Genomic DNA, 18,991 nt, shown 5'->3' with positions numbered 1-18,991 from the left:
AAATCTGACTTTCAAATAAAAATTGAATAAACTCTTAAAAAGGCAGGGTGTGGAGGGGGACTCGGCATGGTAGCCTAGTGGCTAAAGTCCTCGCCTTGCACACACTGGGATCCCATATGGATACTGGTTCTAATCCCAGTGTCCCCACTTCCCATCCAGCTCCCTGCTTGTGGCCTGGGAAATCAATTGAGGGCAGCCCAAAGCCTTGGGACCCTGTACCGTATGTGAGACTCAGAAGAGGCTCCAGGCTCCTGGCTTCGGATTGGCGCAGCTCTGGCTGTTGCAGCTGCTTGGGGAGTGAATCATCGGATGGAAGATCTTCCTCTCTGTCTCCTCCTCCTCCCTGTATATCTGACTTTCCAATGAAAATAAATTTTTATAAAAGTATATTAGGAAGGAACATTTAATTCAGTGATTAAAATGTCTTTGTCTACATTGTAGTGCCTGGGTTTGAGTCCTGATTTTAGCTGTTTGTTAATGACAACCCTGAGAAGCAAGGGACCGGGTTCCTACAGGCCCACAGTGTTTCTGGCTGCAAGCTCCGTGCTCTGGTCTAGCCTCCTTCATTGTGGACCTTTGGGGAATAAAGCAGCTATGGGAGCTCTCTGCTTCTCAACTAAAAAATAAAATAAAATATACTTATTTGGTTTGAAAGGCAGAATTCGAGAGAGTGAGAGAAGTCTTCTCTCTGCTGATTCACTCCCCAAAGGGCCACAACAGTTCAGGGGCAGGCCAGGTTGGGGCAGGAGTCCAGAGCTCCATGCAGGTTGCCCATGTGGGTGCAGGGGTCCATGCACTTGGCCATCTGCTGCTGCCTTATCAGGCACATTAGCAGGGAGATGGATTGAAAGTGGAGTAGCTAGGACCTGAACTGGTGTTCATATGGGGTGTTGGTGTCACAGGCAGTAAGTAGCTTAACTTGCTGTGCCACAACACCAGACTCCTACCTCACCCTGGGGGGTGGGACAAAAAAACTTTTTAAAACTATGCTTAATGTCATATCTAGTAACAGCTGATACTTTTTGGTATAAAGCAGGGAATAAGAGTAAATCATGAAAACTGATCATATATATCAACTACCTTAAAAATTTTCATGAGTTATCAGATCAAACAAATCTAGTATAAAACTATTCCAATCAGATGTACATGACACAAGCACACTTATACAACAGATGTTCATGACACAAGAAGCAAGCAAAAGGATGACACAACACAGAATATTTTCATGAGCCATTTAAAAAAACATTAAATATTCCCATCCTCTAAATGCACAGGAAGTGAAGCTGAAGGAACACATGACTAAAGGCAGCCCTGGGTATGGCTGACACTGAGCTTTCGAGTCTCTCCATGGTATTCAGTGATGCTTTCCAAATTTACTATCATGAACATCTATTTTTTAAGTACAAAGTGAAGCATAAAAGTGTGTTTTTTAAAGAATAAACATAGGGGCTGGTGTTGTGGTGTAGTGGGTAAAAATGATTCCTGAAGTGCCAGTATCCCAAATGGGCATAGGTTCTTATCCTGGCTGCCTTACTTCTGATCCAACTCCCTGCCAATGACCTGGGAAGGTAGCAGAAGATGGCCCAAGTGTTTAGGCCCTTCCTCAAAAGTGGGAGACCTGGAAGAAGCTCCTTGCCGTTGTGGCCTCAGCGGGATGAACCAATGGATGGAAGAGCCCTCTCTCTAACTCTTTTAAATAAATAAACAAATTTTTAAAAGATTTACTTATGTTTTTTGGAAAGGCAGATTTACAGAGAGGAGGGACAGAGAGAAACATCTTTCATGTGCTGGTTCACTCCTTAAGTAACCGCCATGTCCAGAGCTGAGCTGATCCGAAGCCAGGGGCCAGGAGCTCCTTCTAGGTCTCTCACGTGGATGCAGGGTCCCAAGGCTTTGAGCCATCTTCTCCTGCTCTGCCAGGCCATAAGCAGGGAACTGGATGGAAAATGGAGGAGCTGGGGTATGAAGCCAGTGCCTATATAGGATCCCGGCGTGTGCAAGGCAAGAATTTAACCACTGAGCCATTGGGCCAGGCCCATAAATAATGAATCTTAAAACAAAACAAAACACAAACTAAAAACTAAAAATCCCTGAATAGCAACAGTCACCCATCACATCTAGAAAGCCTGACGGTTAGAACTAGAACTTTGGGCTTGTAACTTGCAGATCATTTTATGTTTCCTGTGTGGAAATCTTCATTTTAGCATTCCTGAGACATGCAGACCAATGCCAGTGCTAAAAAAAAAACTACCCCTTCTTTCTCTGGCAGAAATCCTGACACACTAATATGTGTTTTCAGCCCTTCCAGGCTAGACGGCTGCAATTTGCTCCTCCTTGGGCTATACATCAAATTTGTTCAGAAGCTGTAAAATTGCTCATTCGGTAAGAGTTGAAATGACTTGGCTGCAAAGAACTCAGAACTGGTACGACTCAGGCCATGAGGTACACCTAGCTGCCGCATGCAAGCCTGCCACCCAGGTCTTACAATGGTGCAGGACTGAAAATGCTAAATAACTCCAGGTTTGCTAAACTCCAGTGCTCGGCCACCGTTTCATCCATTGTGTTTTGCTTGCACGGCAGGCAGACAGTAGTTGTTTTGTGTTGCAAAAAAGGAAGGGACTTGTATTTAGTCTGGAAAGATGTACATGAAAATACTTTTTTATCAGCGTACTGCTCAGCCTCTTCCTTTCTACTCTCCATATTTTACAATATTACTTTTTTAAAAAGATTTTGTTTTTCCATTGGAAAGTCAGATATACAGAAGGAGAGACATAGAGGAAGAGCGTCTGTCTGATGGTTTACTCCCCAAGCAGCCGCAACGACCAGAGCTGAGCCGCTCTGAAGCCAGGAGCCTCTTCTGGCCCTCCCACGTGGGTACAGGGTCCCAAGCTTTGGGCCGTCCTTGTCTGCTTTCCCAGGCCACAAGCAGGGAGCTGGATGGGAATCAGGGCTGCCAGGATTAGAACCAGTGCCCATATGGAATCCCAGTGCCTTCAAGGTGAGGACTTCAGCTGCTAGGCTACCAGACAGGCCCTATAACATGAATTTAGTAATGAAAGAAGATAAAGCTGTTTCTAAAAAGAATATAGGTAATTACTTAGATCTAAATGAGCTGTCTGCCACATAGATACACATATATATGTACTCTCATTTATGATTTATTAAAAAGATTTACTCATTTGAAAAGCAGAGTTATAGAGAAAAGGGAGAGAGAGAGAGATCTTCGGTCTGCTGGTTTATTCTCAAAATGACTGCAATGACTCAGCTCAGGACTGAGCAGGCCGAAGCCAGGAATCTGGAAACTTGATGACAGGGGCTCAAGCACTTGGACCATCTTCTGCTGCTTTCCCAGGCCATTATCAGAGAGCTAGGCTGGAAATGGAGCAGCTCATAACTGCACACACTCATATGGGATGATGGTATGGCAGTTAGCAACTTAACTCAATTTGCTACAACACTGGCTCCTATATCCTGGTTTATGTGTGAGGGCCTGGCACCATAGCCTAATTTAGCTTAGTGGCTAAAGTCCTTGCCTTGCATGCACTGGGATCCCATATGGGTACCGCTTCACACCCCAGCTGCTCCACTTCCCATCCAGCTTCCTGCTTGTGGCCTGGGAAAGCAGTAGGGGATGTCCCAAAGCCTTGGGACCCTGCACCCATGTATGAGAGAAGAGGCCCTTGGCTCCTGGCTTTGGATTGGTGCAACTCTGGCCATTGCAGCCACTTGCGGAGTGAAGCAGCAGATGAAAGATCTTTCTTCTCTGTAAATCTGACTTTCCAATAAAATCAATCCTTAAAAAAACAAAACAAAAAGACTGTGAAAAATGAAAGTAGGGGAAAATTTAGTTTAATGCAAAAAACACTCTTAGAAATCCATAAATATGAGGGAGTCTGCAGAAAATTATGAAAAATGTACATTAAAAAGATACCAACCCTGCAAGGATTTATATGCTGATTCACTCCCCAAATACCCACAACAGCTGGGACTGGGTCAAGCTGAAGCCAGGAGCCTACACTCAGTCCAGGTCTCCCAGGTGCGTGGTGGAGTCCCAGGCCGTTGAGTACTACCTGCCGTCTCCCAGTTTGTGCATTAGCAGGAAGCTGGTTTGGAATAAGAGTGGGGATTCAAACCCAGGTACTGTGACATGGGAATTAGGCATCCCAAGCAGCATCTTCATCACTCTGCCACACACCTGCCCCATAAATTATCATTTTAAATTTCATTTTTCCAAAAACTCTCTGAAGCATCCTTTATGTATGTATAGAATACATACATGGAACTTTTTCATTAAAGAAAAAATAAACAAAATGTGTTTCACATTGGACTAAACTGTCACCTATGATATCGGCATGCCATGTCAGACTGTTGGTTTGAGTTCTGCTGCTCCACTTCCAATTCAGCTTCCTGCTAATTGCCCGGGAAAGTGGTGGAACACGGTCCAAAAATTTGGGTCCCTGACACCTACTGAGGGGACTGGGACAGTTTCTACTTCTTGGCTTTGGCCTTATGCATCCATCTGGAGAGTGAAGCAGTGATGGGACATCAAGTCTCTCTCTTTCCCCTTACCCTCAGTTGCTCTGCCTTTCAAATAAATAAATCTTAAAAGAAAAACAAACCATACTTACTAAGCAAAGTGTTTTCTCATCCTTCTCCCAGGGGTGCAAGGAATCCTCATTTTGCTTTCTATTTCTATGGTCACTCCAAATACTTCCTATGAATGGAATTTCTTGATACACTTTTTGAGCTCTGATCATTTTAACACTGTAGAGTACTTTCTCAGAAGCCAGTCATGGGAGTGGGGCAAAGCTTTCCCTCCTACTTTGTCACTGAGAGTGTCACGCTCTTCTGTGTCCCACAGCGTCTGGAGGCAGGCAGCACTCACCTGTGTAGGAGTGATGTGGCTGATGTCCTCCGATGCAAGCTGCTTCAGAAGAGTTGTCTTGCCAGCATTATCCAAGCCCAGGAGAAGGATTCTCACCTCCTGGTCCGGCGCGCTTTTCAATTTGCGCAAAATTGAAAGTAAGCCCTTAAACAACCACGAAGGAGAGAGATTACTTTGAGGGCACTGATTTTGATATTACTGGACATAGGAAAGACAGATTCTAGTTATGGAGAGCTTATCACTATTTTCCACTCTAATGGCAATTTAATCCAATGGCTTCCTCGTCCCAAGCTTTGGCAGACATGCTGTGGTAAACTTAGCCACTGAACTGGCTTATTCCTGTTCCCCTTCTTAATCCAGCTTAGCAGTCACCCCAATTCTCCTGTGAGAATTATTACTCAATCTGTCTTTCTAAGGACCTCTATTCACCATAAAGAATTAAAAAAAAAATCTTTTCTTCTTTACTAGAGTGAAATTTTCTTGCGGATAAGGATGACAGCTTGTGTCTCCCACGATGCAAGGCACTTATTAGACACCAGATAATAGTTGTCAAATTAAATAGAATTACCCAGCTGAGTTAATGCAGAATTTGAAAGAGCTAAACAAAAAGACACAAAAAAGTTGTAAAAAAAAAATCATAAAATTGTAGCTGGGCTCTTTATTTAGCACTATTTCAGCTCAGGTTTTAAGACTTCATTCAAAATACTCTTTCTCGAGAACCTTTCTTAGGTGAAAGGCCAGGTGTATGATACAAATTATCTATGATTTTCAGATAAAAAATTGGATCCCGTAGAGAAACTGAGGAATTGGAAAATCACTCAAGAAGAAAAAAAAATGAACATTTAACCAGCATATTTTTGAATAGCAATCTATTATTTTTATTTCTTTTTATTTGCTGCACTTTTCTGGATAAAAATAACCTACATTGCTTTTTAGTTAAACACAAAAGCTAACTTTTCTGTGATCGTTTATTTGTTCTGTCCTGCAGCTGACAGTCTAATGAGGCACAGCTATAACAAGCACCAAAGAATTCCAGAGTTTAAAGGGCATATAATCTTATCTCCCAGCCAGAGCAGAAATTCCTTCAAGCTGAGTCTTACAATATTTAAAATGGTTGTATTTGTTATCCACATTGCGCCAGGCAATGATTCCAACCAGTTTGTTCCCTGAGATCAAACAATACTTCTATGAAAGAATGCTCAACAATTAGGTCTAGGGACAATGATATGCAAATACACATAATTATTAAGAATTCCTTCCTGCCCAGCAGGCTCTTTGTTTACCAGTTCTACTACTGTATTTGTACTGACTTGCCAAAGACCACATTAACCCCACCAGGCTTCCGTGTTCCCAGCAGTAAAATGGAAGGTTGAGGCTAAGACAGAAAGACAAATTCTTTGCCAAAAGACTTAAGGGGAGGAGACTGAAGAGATTTGAAACAAACGAAAGAGGCAGGCGTGCTTTTGAAGGCAGGGCTTTTGGGGGTTCTTGATTTTTTTTTTTAAATTTAGTTTTACTTTTCATCTCATCTGGCCTCAAATACTTTGACACCATTCCTTCGTAAAGCTATATTTGGGAAGAAGTCTCCTGGGTTTCTTTTCGTTATTTTGCAATCACTCATTTATAATACTATCTTTCAGAATAGTTAAAATTCGAATTCTGAGATCCTCAGGGGGCTGATGATATAAAATGAGGAACAGGAAAATACAGGAATTCCTGATTGGATGTGAAGAGAAAAGGTTTCATTCCCCTTTACAATAAATCCTAAAACAACCGGCATGCATCAAAGCAGTACACTGACTACTGACATCCCCACCTGCGTGACCCACTAGTGAAGACATTGTGATAGAGATTTGCTTCTAAGCTTGATGCTTTGGGTTTCCTCTCATGTGTCTCTACTTCTAAAAGAAAAATCACCAAGAAGGAAAACTGCTTTCACAGGCTAAGATTTTGACATAGCTCACTGTATTTGAAGCTGCATAATTCAGGGGAATTTTTAATTTCTTTTTTTTCTTTAAAGATTTATTTAATTTTTGTTGCAAAGTTAGATATACAGAGAGGAGAAGAGACAGAGAGGAAAATCATCCATCCGATGATTCACTCCCCAAGTGAGCGCAACTGTGCCAGTCCAAAGCCAGGATCTAGGAATTTCCTCCAGGTCTCCCACATGGGTGCAGGAACCCAAGACTTTGGGCTGTCCTCGACTGCTTTCCTAAGCCACAAGCAGGGAGCTGGATGGGAAGTGGAGCTGCCGGGATTAGAACCAGCGCCCATATGGGATCCTGGCGCATCCAAGGCTAGGACTTTAGCCATTAGGCCACTGCGCCGGGCCCCAATTTTAATTTCTTAAATGAAAGGAAGAGAACAAAGCACAGAGGAGAAAGCATTTATCCTAACTAGAGACACATTTTACTAATCCAATGGTCCAGAATACTATACTATTTCACTTCTAATTAGGAAACAGTAACTTCACATGTTTCCCTTTAGGTAAAGTTCTGGGGAAACGGAAAGTTCCACTAATACCTTCTTGGAGTGAGATGCTAAGTGTCATTTCAAGCATGGCCCAGGGATACAACTGCAGCGTAGCGGGCTACTAATCCACCTATGGAGGACAGGGGCTCACCGGATTACAGGTGAGCTAAAGAGGCCTGAGGACATTTATAGATAGCAGGAGTCTGTCTGAAAGGTATCAAGTAAGCAGAGTCAGCCTGTGAGTGTTCTGCAGTTCCATCCCATTGACGCCTGAATTTAAATGCCAAATGAAGGGAGACAGCCGTTAGACGTTACCATTTATTATGGGGTTGAGTTTTGTGGTATAAATGTGAACTTTCAAAGTTTTATACTTGGCCAAAATATCGATTCATTGTAGGTCATGCTACTAAGCAGCCCCAAGTATAATAGAAAGTAAGACAGATGTGATAAATATGTAGGATTCACATGCCTACAACATTAAACAAACAGGAATTCCAGCACATTGTACATCGTGCATCACTAGCATGGGTATTTACAAGTTATGTGCACCCTGATGGACCACAAGGCATTTATATTCACTTTGCTACAAACAAATGGCCTATAGACATTTTATCTGCCTCAAACTCAGCTTAAACTCAAGTACCAGCACAGGCATGACACACTGACCTAAGATGACAATACAAACCAGGTCATTCAAAGAAAAGTAGAGCAGTGGAGGACAACAGGAAGATGAATCCTGGAAAATATATGTGGCTGAGAGCAGCCAACATGTAAATATCAAAATTACTAAGCCAACTTTCAAAGAGCTACCCTCTCCAATGACTAGCTCAGAAAGGGGAAAAAAAATTTTGTCTCCTTTCTTATCACCTCTACTAAATAAACACAGGGTCTTCCAGGCAGCACCTCAGGCAGGAGGAACCCCACTGCACCAGAATCCCCAGAAAGAGCACCAGGGGGGTTAGAATTTCACACCCGTGTTCAGCTTCCCCTGGAAGTGCACAGAACCCAGGGTGCTAGTCCACTGACAGAATGCAAACAGGGATAGTAATCCCCCCAGGAAAAATGCCACAGGGTTAAATGAAGTGGCACATATAAAACATGGCACGTGGGAGCCACTCCAAACAGTAGTTGTGGTTTTTATTGTTTTTCTCTCCTTTTGACTGACCAGTTTCGGACCGGCACACATAAACACTGCTAGGAACAAACTTTCAGTGTGGAACTCACTTGATGACTACCACAAGCTCCATCAGGGTGGAGAGCAATCCCCTCAATGAAGTCACACTTCAGGTAACTGTCGTCTTAGTACTTGTTCAAGAACTTGGGATCATAAGGCAGGCTAATGCGGCTAACTGCTCAGAAAAGTCAATAGTGGTTGCACTAATATATATATTAATATATGTATATAATATATATAATATGTCAGTCATCACTGAAGTTAAAACCTCTTTTTTCCTCACTTTTCAATTGCACAATTAACCATGGAGACTTGGGATACCAGATGTGACACACTTAATTACACCACTGACCGTTTAAATTCAGTGTTCTACTTCCAATCCTAAGAATAACTCATTCTTTTAGAAATAGAAAAAAAAAAAAAACGTATTGGGGGAACCAGATAAAGGACCCAGAATAATCTGGCCTACTTTCTTATTGTTCATTTTAAGAAAAAAGTAAAAGACCACAAATCTATTCTGATTGTTGACAAACACTGTATACACTGTCAATCTGTATACAGTGCCAGCTTGCACCTGGAAACAGTAGTGGATAATGTAGTGTGGGCCATAATTATAAGCAAAACAGTCATGAAACGACACAGTCCACTTCACTGATAAACTGGGGAAAGTCAGCCAACTCTCATGTGTCTCTCTGAAAAAACAACTCTCATTCTCTGGGGCTTGGCATGTCTTTTTTGTTTCCATTTGTTACTTTCTGTGTAAATATTTATATTTGCACTCATGGTGAGAAAGAAAATACAGCCTTTAAATGGACAACTCATGTATCAATGATGAATAAGAAGAAAACACACTTGCAAAAATCTGTTTCGCCTGAGGTTTAAAAAGCTACAAACATAACAAGTATGAAACGTGATTGGCAACCTCATATCAAACAATTTTACATTGGGAACAATATGAGGATGTAAAACCAATCGATTTTTTTTTCTATCAGAATTTACCCATTGGGCAATCAGACCAAAGGAAAATATGAACAGGTGGCTTTTCTCCTTAAACTCATAGTAATGTTTCAACATTTTGAAAAGGGGGCAGGATGGAAAACTGTAAATTTTGCTACAGGCTCTTAGTACTTGTTAAACCAAGCACGGTGCTCTGAAAGATTTAACAAAAATTTTTTTTCTTTCTGTGACTAGCTAAACAAACAAACAACAACAAAAAAAATCACTCAGTTTCATGCTAACTCCCTCCAAGTAATGAACGGTCGGTCCAGTCTCACACAGAATATACGACTGGTCAAAGTTTTAATTAGGTCTGACTGAGAAAGGTTCGCCCCACTGACATTCGTTCTCCAGTTTTAAATTCCTTCCCTCATTTGGTGTGGAGGGGTTAAAGTCTGGAGAACCCACGTGGGGATTAAGACCTCTGGTCTCGGACTGGCCACCTGCAACAGGTTTCAAAGGAAATGCTGGCGGCCAGCAAGCTAATCTGTCTGCATCCACATAGTGTAAGGGTTGAACGAAACATCCGTCATCCACAACCGGATCTTGTGGATACATAGCTCGCGATGGCAGAAGCCCGCCCCGCCACGCAGACACCCAGGGATGTGTGGTGCATCCCTTCCAAGTGCTCCTCTTTGTGTCTGGGACTCGCCCCGCCGGGGACCCGCCCGCCGCCCGGAACCCGACAGCCTACTGCACCCTGCTGACGCGGGGCCCACCTTCTCCGCGCTGCGACCCGGGACCTCGTCCTGCAGCGCGAGGAGGCCGAGTCCCGGGGAGATCCAACCGTGCGTGCGGAGGCGGCTCTGCGCGGCGCCTCCGATCGCCCCTCCACCCGATCCCCAGGGAGCTGATGGAGGCTGGGCTTCATACCAGGCCAGCCACGAACTCCGTCAGCCCCTTCCCCAGGCCTCGGACCCGTCGCAAACCCGCCTTCCTCCCCCAATCCAGGCCTCCCTTCAGGGCCCACCTTCGGGCTTCCCGCCGTCCCCCAAAGCTAATCCAGAACCCACACTGCAGGCTGAGCGCCTTCCCATCCCCTCCTTGGCTTTCAGCGCAGTGCCCCGCCCTGGGCCTGGGAGCTGAGGGGAGATGTGTGTGTGTGTATGTGTGTGTGTGTGTGTGCGCGCTTGTGTGTGGCGATCGGCCGGGTGCAGAGGGGCCCGGGTCCCACACTCACCATCCTCCCGCCGAATCCCTCCTCCTCCTCCTGCAGCCTCCCCCGTTACCAGGGGCAACTGCCGCGGCGCCGCCCCCGACGTCCTTCGCACGCACAGCGGAGGAGCAAAGCCGCCGTATGGGGCGGGGTCCGGCTCCGCTTTCCCCAAAGTGCGCAAGCGCGCCCCTGCGCGGGCGGGCTGCGGGTGGGGCTGGAGATTCAGGGAATGGCGAAAACTCGCCCACGTGGCTGGCGGGAGCTTCCTGGTGCGTGATTGGTCGGGAGGAGGGGCGTGGGCGGGCGAGGAGGCGGGTCCTGGGGCCCGGCAGGCGGAGCATCCCTGCGGGATTCCAGCGGCGGGTTACACCTGCTGACAGCTGGCTCAGCGCATCGCTCTTCCGACCAGGTAAGGGGTCTTGAAGAGGAGGCTGCCCCCGGGTCTTACCTCCAGTCGTCACATCTTGGGCAGGGGCTGGGTTTCTGTCCTTGCTGCCACGAGGGCGGGACTGCTACCTGCAGAAGCCACGTGGTTCGCTCAAGGAGTGGCCTAACGCTGCCCCCTAACGCAGACCCCACCTGCCGGGTCCGCATTGCCTACGAGCGCGGCCGAGGACCAGCGAGCGTTCTGTGCTGTGCATCCACCTCCGCAGCGCTGTGTCCGAGTCAGGCCGGGAGGAGGGCCTGGGGCAGCCTCGGGACTGGTCCTGAACCCCAGCGAGCTGACAGCAGGGATGAGGGTGTTTTGGCATTGTGAATCTCATGCAGGCCCAAATGTGCCTGGACTTCCATCCAAGGAAGAGAGAGGTGGGTTCCCTTTCGGTAAGGTGCGGCATGGGTGGACCCGTTGCCCGTCCGTGGACAGTGTCCTCGTTAAAGTTTCATCTTTCCCAGTGAACAGTGGCTTTCACCTCGGAGTTGATTACCTCCTCGCGATTCTAGGAGCTGCTTGTTCTAGAGACCGAGTCAGCACTTGGGCCGGCTTGTAAACACGGTTTACACTGCTTACCAACTGCTCTTAAATGCTTTTCCAGACAGAAGGGACAAAATGCTTGTATGTGTGATGTAAGCCAAGAGCGTTGCAAGATCTGATGAAGTCTGAAAGCAGATGATAACTCTTGGAAGTTTGCTGGTGCTGGTTGTGTGTGTGTGTGTGTGTGTGTGTGTGTGTGTGTGTGTGTGTGTGTGTGTACGCGCATGCGCACGTGCCTGCAATGCCTGTTGCCCACTCAGCAGGTCCTAGTAAAGGTTATGTGAATTAGGAATATTATGTGTCGAGTACATAGAGTTGCCTGGCACAAAGGAGGCGCTTATCTTCCTAAGGGTCTTTTCTTTCCTTCCTTTCTCTCTCTTTCTTTCTTATTAAGAGACAGAGAAAGAACTCCCAACTGTTGGTTCACTCCCTAAATGCCCAGGATGGCCCCGGACCAAGTAGAAGCCAGAAGCTAGGAGTTCGGCCCGTTTCCTACTTTGGGGACAGGAACCCCCCCTTACCTGAGCCAGCAGGGCCGACTCCCAGCAAGCTGAATCCATCAGGAGCTAGAGCTGGCTTCTGGGCCTCTAGATTAAATGTCCCCGCTTCCCGTGGGGTCAGTGATCAATAATTCCATGAAGGGCTTTGGACTTTGCCTTATTTCTATTGTCAGGCCTTTCAGCCTAACTGAGATCATCAGAATCAAAGGAAATTTTTCCTGTGTGGCCCTCCTGTGTGGTCTTTATACATTCAACTCAAGTGATTGGGGGGGGGTGTTTTATCTGAAAGCCAGAGAAGCAGAATAAAGAAGTCTTCTTTCTACTGATTCTCTCTCCAAGTGTCCATGACAGCTGGGCTGAGGCAGGATAAAGCTAGAGCCGTGGTTCAAGATGGCTTCTCCATGGGACACACACAGACCCAAGTCTCTGAGACGTCCTTGCTGCCTTCCAGGGTGCCCATTAATAAGGCGCTGGGTGTTAGAAGCAAAGTGGGCAATTGAACTCAGGGTCTGATATGGAATGTGGGCATCCCAGATCCCAGTGCTAAATTCCATTCCTAAAATATTTTCAAAACGTCTGGGACCAGTGTTTTGGTGAGGTGTATAACCACTGCCTATGATGCCAGCATCTCATATGGACACTTGTTCAAATTCTGGCTGTTCTACTTCCAATCCAGCTCCCTGTTAATAGAGAGGAAAAGCATCAGAGGATGGCCCCAAGTGAGCCCTTGCTTCCCATGTAGGAGATCCACATGAAGCCCCGGCTCTTCGCTTTGGCCTGGCCCAGCCCCGGCTATTGCAGCCATCTGGGTGGAGTGAATCAGAGAATGGAAGACCTCTCTCCACCTCTCCCTTTCTCTCTGTAACTCTGACTTTCAAATAAATAGGTAAATCTTTCTTCTTCTTCTTCTTTTCAAGAGACGTCTGCTGCTTGCATACCAGCTTCTGAGTTTGAAACTAATGCTTCATTCAAAACCTCGACCTAGGAGGTGCCAGATGGGCGGTGTTTGAGATCCTGCACCCCAGTGACCTGCCCATCTTTAGGTGGCTGGCTCTTTTGGGAGAAAAGCTAGGTCGATTTCTTTTCCCAGTTGTCTGGTGTGTGATGTCATGGGAACCAGGTGTCAGATGGGCTCCTGGGCTGTCCATTTGATTGCTGCTCCCATGGGCCCTCTGGTTCTAGCCCACTCTGACAGGAATCCATGTCCATCTCAGCGGCCTTTTGTCTGACTTCGGAACCGCAGGCTCCTTGAATCAGTGTGAATACCAACAGTGCTTTATTTTTGCTCCCTTCGTGGGACCCCCCCCCCCCACAGGGTCATCTTGGCCCCTGGTCCCCCTTTTGGGGGGTGACACCAAAGGCCTATTCTCCCTGGACGTCCACACTGTTAGCCAGAGACAGCTGTAAATGGGCTTCTTCCCCTCGTGTTTTCTCACGCCCGCCCTCTCCTTCCCTACATTCCTTTCTTCCTTTCCCCCTTTCCCAGGGCGTACAATTGGGCTGTGGTGGCAGTGGTCCAGGGCGGGTGACTGACTGCCACAAGTCCCTAGTTCAGGGATGTGTGTGCCGCCACGCTTGCCATGCTAACTCCACCAGCATGAACCTTTCTTGATTCCTCTCTTATAAAGACCTTGGCTGCTGGCTTTTGTTCTCAGCGGTGTCAGTCTCCAAAGCTGCAGGGGCGATAATAGTCAGTCTCTGTTTTTATTTCCACTGATTCCAGCAGCAGTAGGGCCTGTCGGCCTTTTCTAGGGAAAGCTAGGTGTGTCTTGTGTAGAAAGAGAGTAACTGCAGAAGAGGACTCGGAGGCCACGTATGTTCTTAGGACAGGCAGGGAAGGTGATTTGCAACTTCATGAAAACAGAACCTGCTCTTACTGTGTATCCTAGGCAGGTTGTCAGTTTAACTTCAGAGGGGTGCTCCGAGAACCCAGGAGTAGGTTGAAATGCATTTCCTGCAGGCAGTAAATATTTGTAGAGGGCATGTGAGATTTGCCACAGGAAACACTGCAGACGCAGTCCTCATGCTTCTGAATCTGGCAGTTTTCTGGGGAAGGCAGACTTCACACCAACAGCTGTAAACGGTGATGACAGCCTGGCATGCTGGGAAGGACAGGCTGCACGTGGGTGGGGTTGGGTGGGGGGTGTGCCAAGTCATGCATGTGCCCTCAAGGAGGTGGGGAACCACTGCTACAGGCACACACTGGAGCTGGGTGAAATATTCTAGACCAAGACTTGAGGCTCTCTCTCTCTCTCTCTCTCTCTTTTTTTTTTTTTTTTCATCTTGGTGGCTTATATAAAATAGGGACTGCTCCGTTTCTATCCTGACCTCAATAAAGAAAGTGAAGGTTCGTAGGTCCGACACGGTAGCCTAGCAGCTAAAGTCCTCACCTTAAACACACCTGGATCCCATATGGGTGATGGTTCTGATCCCGGCAACTCCACTTCCCATCCAGCTCCCTGCTTGTGGCCTGGGAAAGTAGTTGAGGACAGCCCAAGGCCTTGGGACCCTGCACCCATGTGGGAGACCCAGAAGAGTTCCTGGATCCTGGCTTCAGGTCAGCACAGCCTCGGCCATGTGGTCACTTGGGGAGTAAATCATTGAACAGAAGATCTTCCTCTCTGTTTCTGCTCCTTTCTATATATATCTGACTTTGCAATAAAAATAAATAAATCTTTAAAAAAAAAGAAAGCAAAGGTTCTTGCATCATTTTAGCAAATGCTCCCTGTATGAGAGTCAGGATTTTGCAATGACAAGCTGCGGATAGGAGGCAGTTGGTGTGTGTGTGTGTGTTTTGAGTGGAGTTGAGCAGAGCACAGCATTTTGCTCGGTCAGGCTGTCCCCAGCACATGTGAATGTAGGGCAGTGTAAGCCAAGGCTTAGTAGTTTACTGGCCAGCCAGACTCCTACCTCCGTGTAGAGTCCAGGAAAGTGAATTCTTTTTCCTCCTCCTCATAATTCAGTTGGAACTGAGATCTATGCCTTTGGTCTGTGTTTTTGTTGTTGTTGTTTGTTTTTAAATTTATTTATCTTTATTGGAAAGGCAGATCAAATTTATGGAGAGAAGGAGAGACAGAAAGATCTTCTATCCACTGGTTCACTCCCCAAATAGCCACCATAGCCAGCGCTGAGCTGAGCTTCTTCCAGGTCTCTACGTGGGTGCAGGGTCCCAAGGCTTTGGGCTATCTTCTATTGCTTTCCTAAGTCGCAAGCAGGGACTGGATGGGAAGCGTAGCAGTCAGGATATGAACACATTCAAGGTAAGGTTTTAGCTATTGAGCCATCATGCCAGATTGTTTTTTCTTTTTATTGCAAAGTCAGATATATAGAGAGGCGGAGGAACAAAGAGGAAGATCTTCTGTCCAATGATTCACTCCCCAAGTGAGCGCAATGGCCAGTACTATGCTGATCCGAAGCCAGGAGCCAGGTACCTCCTCCAGGTCTCCCATACTGGTGTAAGGTCTCAAGGTTTTGGGCCGTCCTCAACTGCTTTCCCAGGCCACGAGCAGGGAGGTGGATGGGAAGTGGAGCTGCTGGGATTAGAACCGGTGTCCATATGGGATCCCGGCGCATTCAAGGCGAGCACTTTAGCTGCTAGGCCACGCCGCCGGGTGCAGGTGGTAGTTTAACAAGCCCTGCGACAGCACCCCATAGCTTCTCTTGATGAATGCCTTTTCGTCACTACTCTGCAGAATAATCACAGTTGGATGGATTTTGTAAATTTCTGCTGTGTTTGCATGGAGAAACTGAGCATGGTGTGTCCTTAGAGGTACAGCTGCCACAAACATGGCTGGGAATGGAAGCCGGTTCTTGCTTGAACTTTTATCCTTTGGGATTTGAATCAGCCTATTGGAGGCTGAGTGGAATGGGAGGGGATAGAAAGTGGAGTTTTGGCAGTGGACGCTCGCTGTCTGCCTTTGGACTTGGGCAGAAGTTGGCGCTTCCGTGGGAGCTCAGGGCCAGGCAGGGGTGCGGAGAGCACTGCGCCTGGCGCTTTTGCTGCCCCTCCATCTCTGCAGTTTCCTCTTCTCTCAGTGACTTGGCCTCAGCGTACCAATGTCAAGCTCCTTGCACCCTAACCAAGTGTCTGAAAAGTGGGAACATGTGTTTAGCCCAATGCTCCAGATGCCCAGGTCCTGCGTCAGAGTTGTCGGGTTTTAATCCCAGTTCTGGCTCCTGACTGCATAGTCCTTGCCTCATATCGTAGTGATTATACAGTTTTTGCTTTGTTAGATTTATGTATTTTGAAGATGTAGCAACAGAAAGAAAGGGAGGGAAGAGATCTTACATCACTCCCCAACTGGCTGCCACAACCAGATCTGGGGCAGGTCGAAGACAGGAACTCCCTGTTACTCTCCCACATGAATGGCTAGCAAGCTACTTCCCACAGAGCCAGCGTCCCATGTGGGTGCCACTGGTTCAAGTCCCAGCTGCTCCACTTGCAGTGTAGCTCCTTGCTAAGGTACCTGGAAAAGCAGCAGAGAATGACTCAAGTGCCTGAAGCACTGCACTCACGTGGGAGACCTGGAGGAAGCTCCTGGTTCCTGGCTTCAGCTGGACCAGGCCTTACCTGCTGCAGCCATTGGGGTGTGAATCAGATGGAAGACCTGTGTGTGTGTGTGTGTGTGTGTGTGTGTGTGTGTGTAACTTTGCCTTTTAAATAAATAAATAAATCTTTTAAAAGAGAGAAATGACCATCTCTGTGATGGAAACTGGGACTTATTTAGCAAAGACTTGAATAATCTGTGTTAGGCATTGAGATAACACTTAAGATGATAATGGCAGGGAAAAAAAAAAAGCTCATAGAGAAAATTATAGAAGAATCCGTGAAAGTTTTTTTTTTTTTTAAGATTTATTTATTCTTATTGGAAAGTCAGATATACAGAGAGGAGGAGAGACAGAGAGGAAGATCTTCCATCTGATGATTCATTCCCCAAGTGGCTGCAATGGCCAATCCGAAGCCAGGAATTTCCTCCAGGTCTCCCATGTGGGTGCAGGAACCCAAGGCCTTGGGCCATCCTCGACTGCTTTCCCAGGGCACAAGCAGGGAGTTGGATGGGAAGAAGGGTCAGTGAAACCAGAACCAGTACCCATATGGGATCCTGGCGCACATGCCAGGTGAGGACCCGTGTTACTAGGGTACTGCACTGGGCCCTGAAATTTATTTTTTTTTGAAAAAGATATGCTTATTTGAAGGGCAGGGTTACAGATATAATAGAAGGGGAGAAAAGGGGATAAATCTTCCGAGGTTGGTTCACCACCCAAATGACCACAATAGTCAAATCCAAGTTAGGCACCATTAGGGCCTCCAGCAAGGGCGTAGGGGCCCAGGCACTTGGCTCATCTTGCACTGCTCTCCCAGACACATTAACAGGGAGGTGGATTGGAAGTGGAGCAGTGGGGACTCCAAGCAGCGCCCATATGGTCTGCCAGTGCTGCATGGGGTAGCTTAACTTGCTATACCACAGTGTTGGGCTCTGGGGAAAAAAAACAATGACAAATAGGTGTTATTTAGTGAAAAGGGGAGGGCAAAGCATCAAAGCACCTGGCCAGGGAACAGCATTTGGAAAGGACCTGGGACAGGAGACAACCTGTGCCATTGAAGAGAAGCCCAGGGTACTTGGAACTCAACAGAGGAAAATCCACCTGTTTTTCTGTACTCAGTCTTAGCACCTGTTACCCAGGCAAGACTCCCTGGGTTTACTCTCAGTGCTTGGAATGGTTCCCCATGGGTAGGCTAATCAGGACTCTGGGAATTCCTTCTCTGGGGTGCTGTCAGCTATAGCACGCAGGTACCTTCTTCGTGCACAAGTCTAGGTGCTGCCACGAAGGCCTTTACAGATGTAATGAGACCCCTAAGTGGTTGGCTTTAAGTTCATCAAAGGGGTGATTATGCTGGGTGACCTGACTTAATCATGTGGAAGCCCTTTAAATGAAGGCCAGCTCTGCCCTACCCCCACCCCCAGAGTCTGAGGCTCAGACCTGGCTGCACGGGGCTCCCCTTGCCCCCAGAATCATCTGTCCCGGCTGCCTGCCCTGCTGATGTCTGGCCTGCTCTGCCAACTGCCACAGTCACGTAAGCCAGTCCGCTCACTCCCTGGGAGTCCGCGTCTGTACACTGGTCAGTCCTCGCCTTGCACGCTCGGGATCCCATATGTGCACTGGTTCTAATCCTGGCAGCTCCACTTCCCATCCTGCTTGTGGCCTGGGAAAGCAATTGAGGATGGTCCAAAGCCTTGAAACCCTGCTCCTGCATGGGAGAACCAGAATATCTCCTGGCTGTTCGAATTGGCTCAGCTCCAGCCATTGCGCTCACTTGGAGAGTGAACCATTGGACGGCAGTTCTTCACTCTGTGTCTCCTCCTCTCTGTGTATCTGCCTTTTTTAAAGATGTATTTGTTTTTATTGGAAAGTAATAGTCACAGAGGGAAAAGATCAGAAAGTTCTTCCATCCACTGGTTCACTCCCGAAGTGGCTACCAAAGCCCAGAGCTGAGCTGCTCCAAAGCCAGGAGCCAGGAGTTTCTTCCAGGTCTCCCACGCAGGTACAGGGTCCCAAGGCTTTGGGCCATCCTCTATTGTTTTCCCAGGCCACAAGCAGGGAGTTGGATGGGAAGTGGGGCCTTGGGGTTAGAACCGGCGCCCATATGGGATCCTGGCATGTTCAAGGTGAGGACTTTAGCTGCTAGGCTATCGTGCCAGGCCCAGTCACAGTTACTTTAAACCCCATGTCCAGCAAGTTGCAACATCCCCATCCCATCTGAAATTGGACCCACTGCTTGGTCTGTCGCTCCAGGCTGTGCCTTTTGCCTGTTAGTATCCTTTGTACTTTGTTT

General features: G+C 47.1%; 1 protein-coding gene across 1 annotated transcript in view; it reads right to left on the bottom strand.

The window, feature by feature from the left end:
* ARL3 (ADP ribosylation factor like GTPase 3) overlaps window positions 1-10,813 on the bottom strand; it is a 33,967-nt gene extending 23,154 nt beyond the window's left edge. The window contains exons 1-2 of the mRNA XM_040991795.1: window positions 10,708-10,813; window positions 4,886-5,029 (exon numbers count right to left, since the gene is read on the bottom strand). Coding sequence (XP_040847729.1) covers window positions 4,886-5,029; window positions 10,708-10,710 — 147 coding nt within the window. The 5' untranslated portion in view covers window positions 10,711-10,813. The remainder of the gene's footprint in view (window positions 1-4,885; window positions 5,030-10,707) is intronic.
* Between the last annotated feature and the right edge of the window lie 8,178 nt (window positions 10,814-18,991).

Source organism: Ochotona curzoniae, unplaced genomic scaffold (genome assembly GCF_017591425.1).
Source record: "Ochotona curzoniae isolate NIBS_2020 unplaced genomic scaffold, NIBS_Ocur_1.0 contig_66, whole genome shotgun sequence".
NCBI lineage: Eukaryota > Metazoa > Chordata > Mammalia > Lagomorpha > Ochotonidae > Ochotona > Ochotona curzoniae.
Note: the sequence above shows the minus strand (reverse complement) of the source record. Positions and strands in the feature narration are given on the sequence as shown.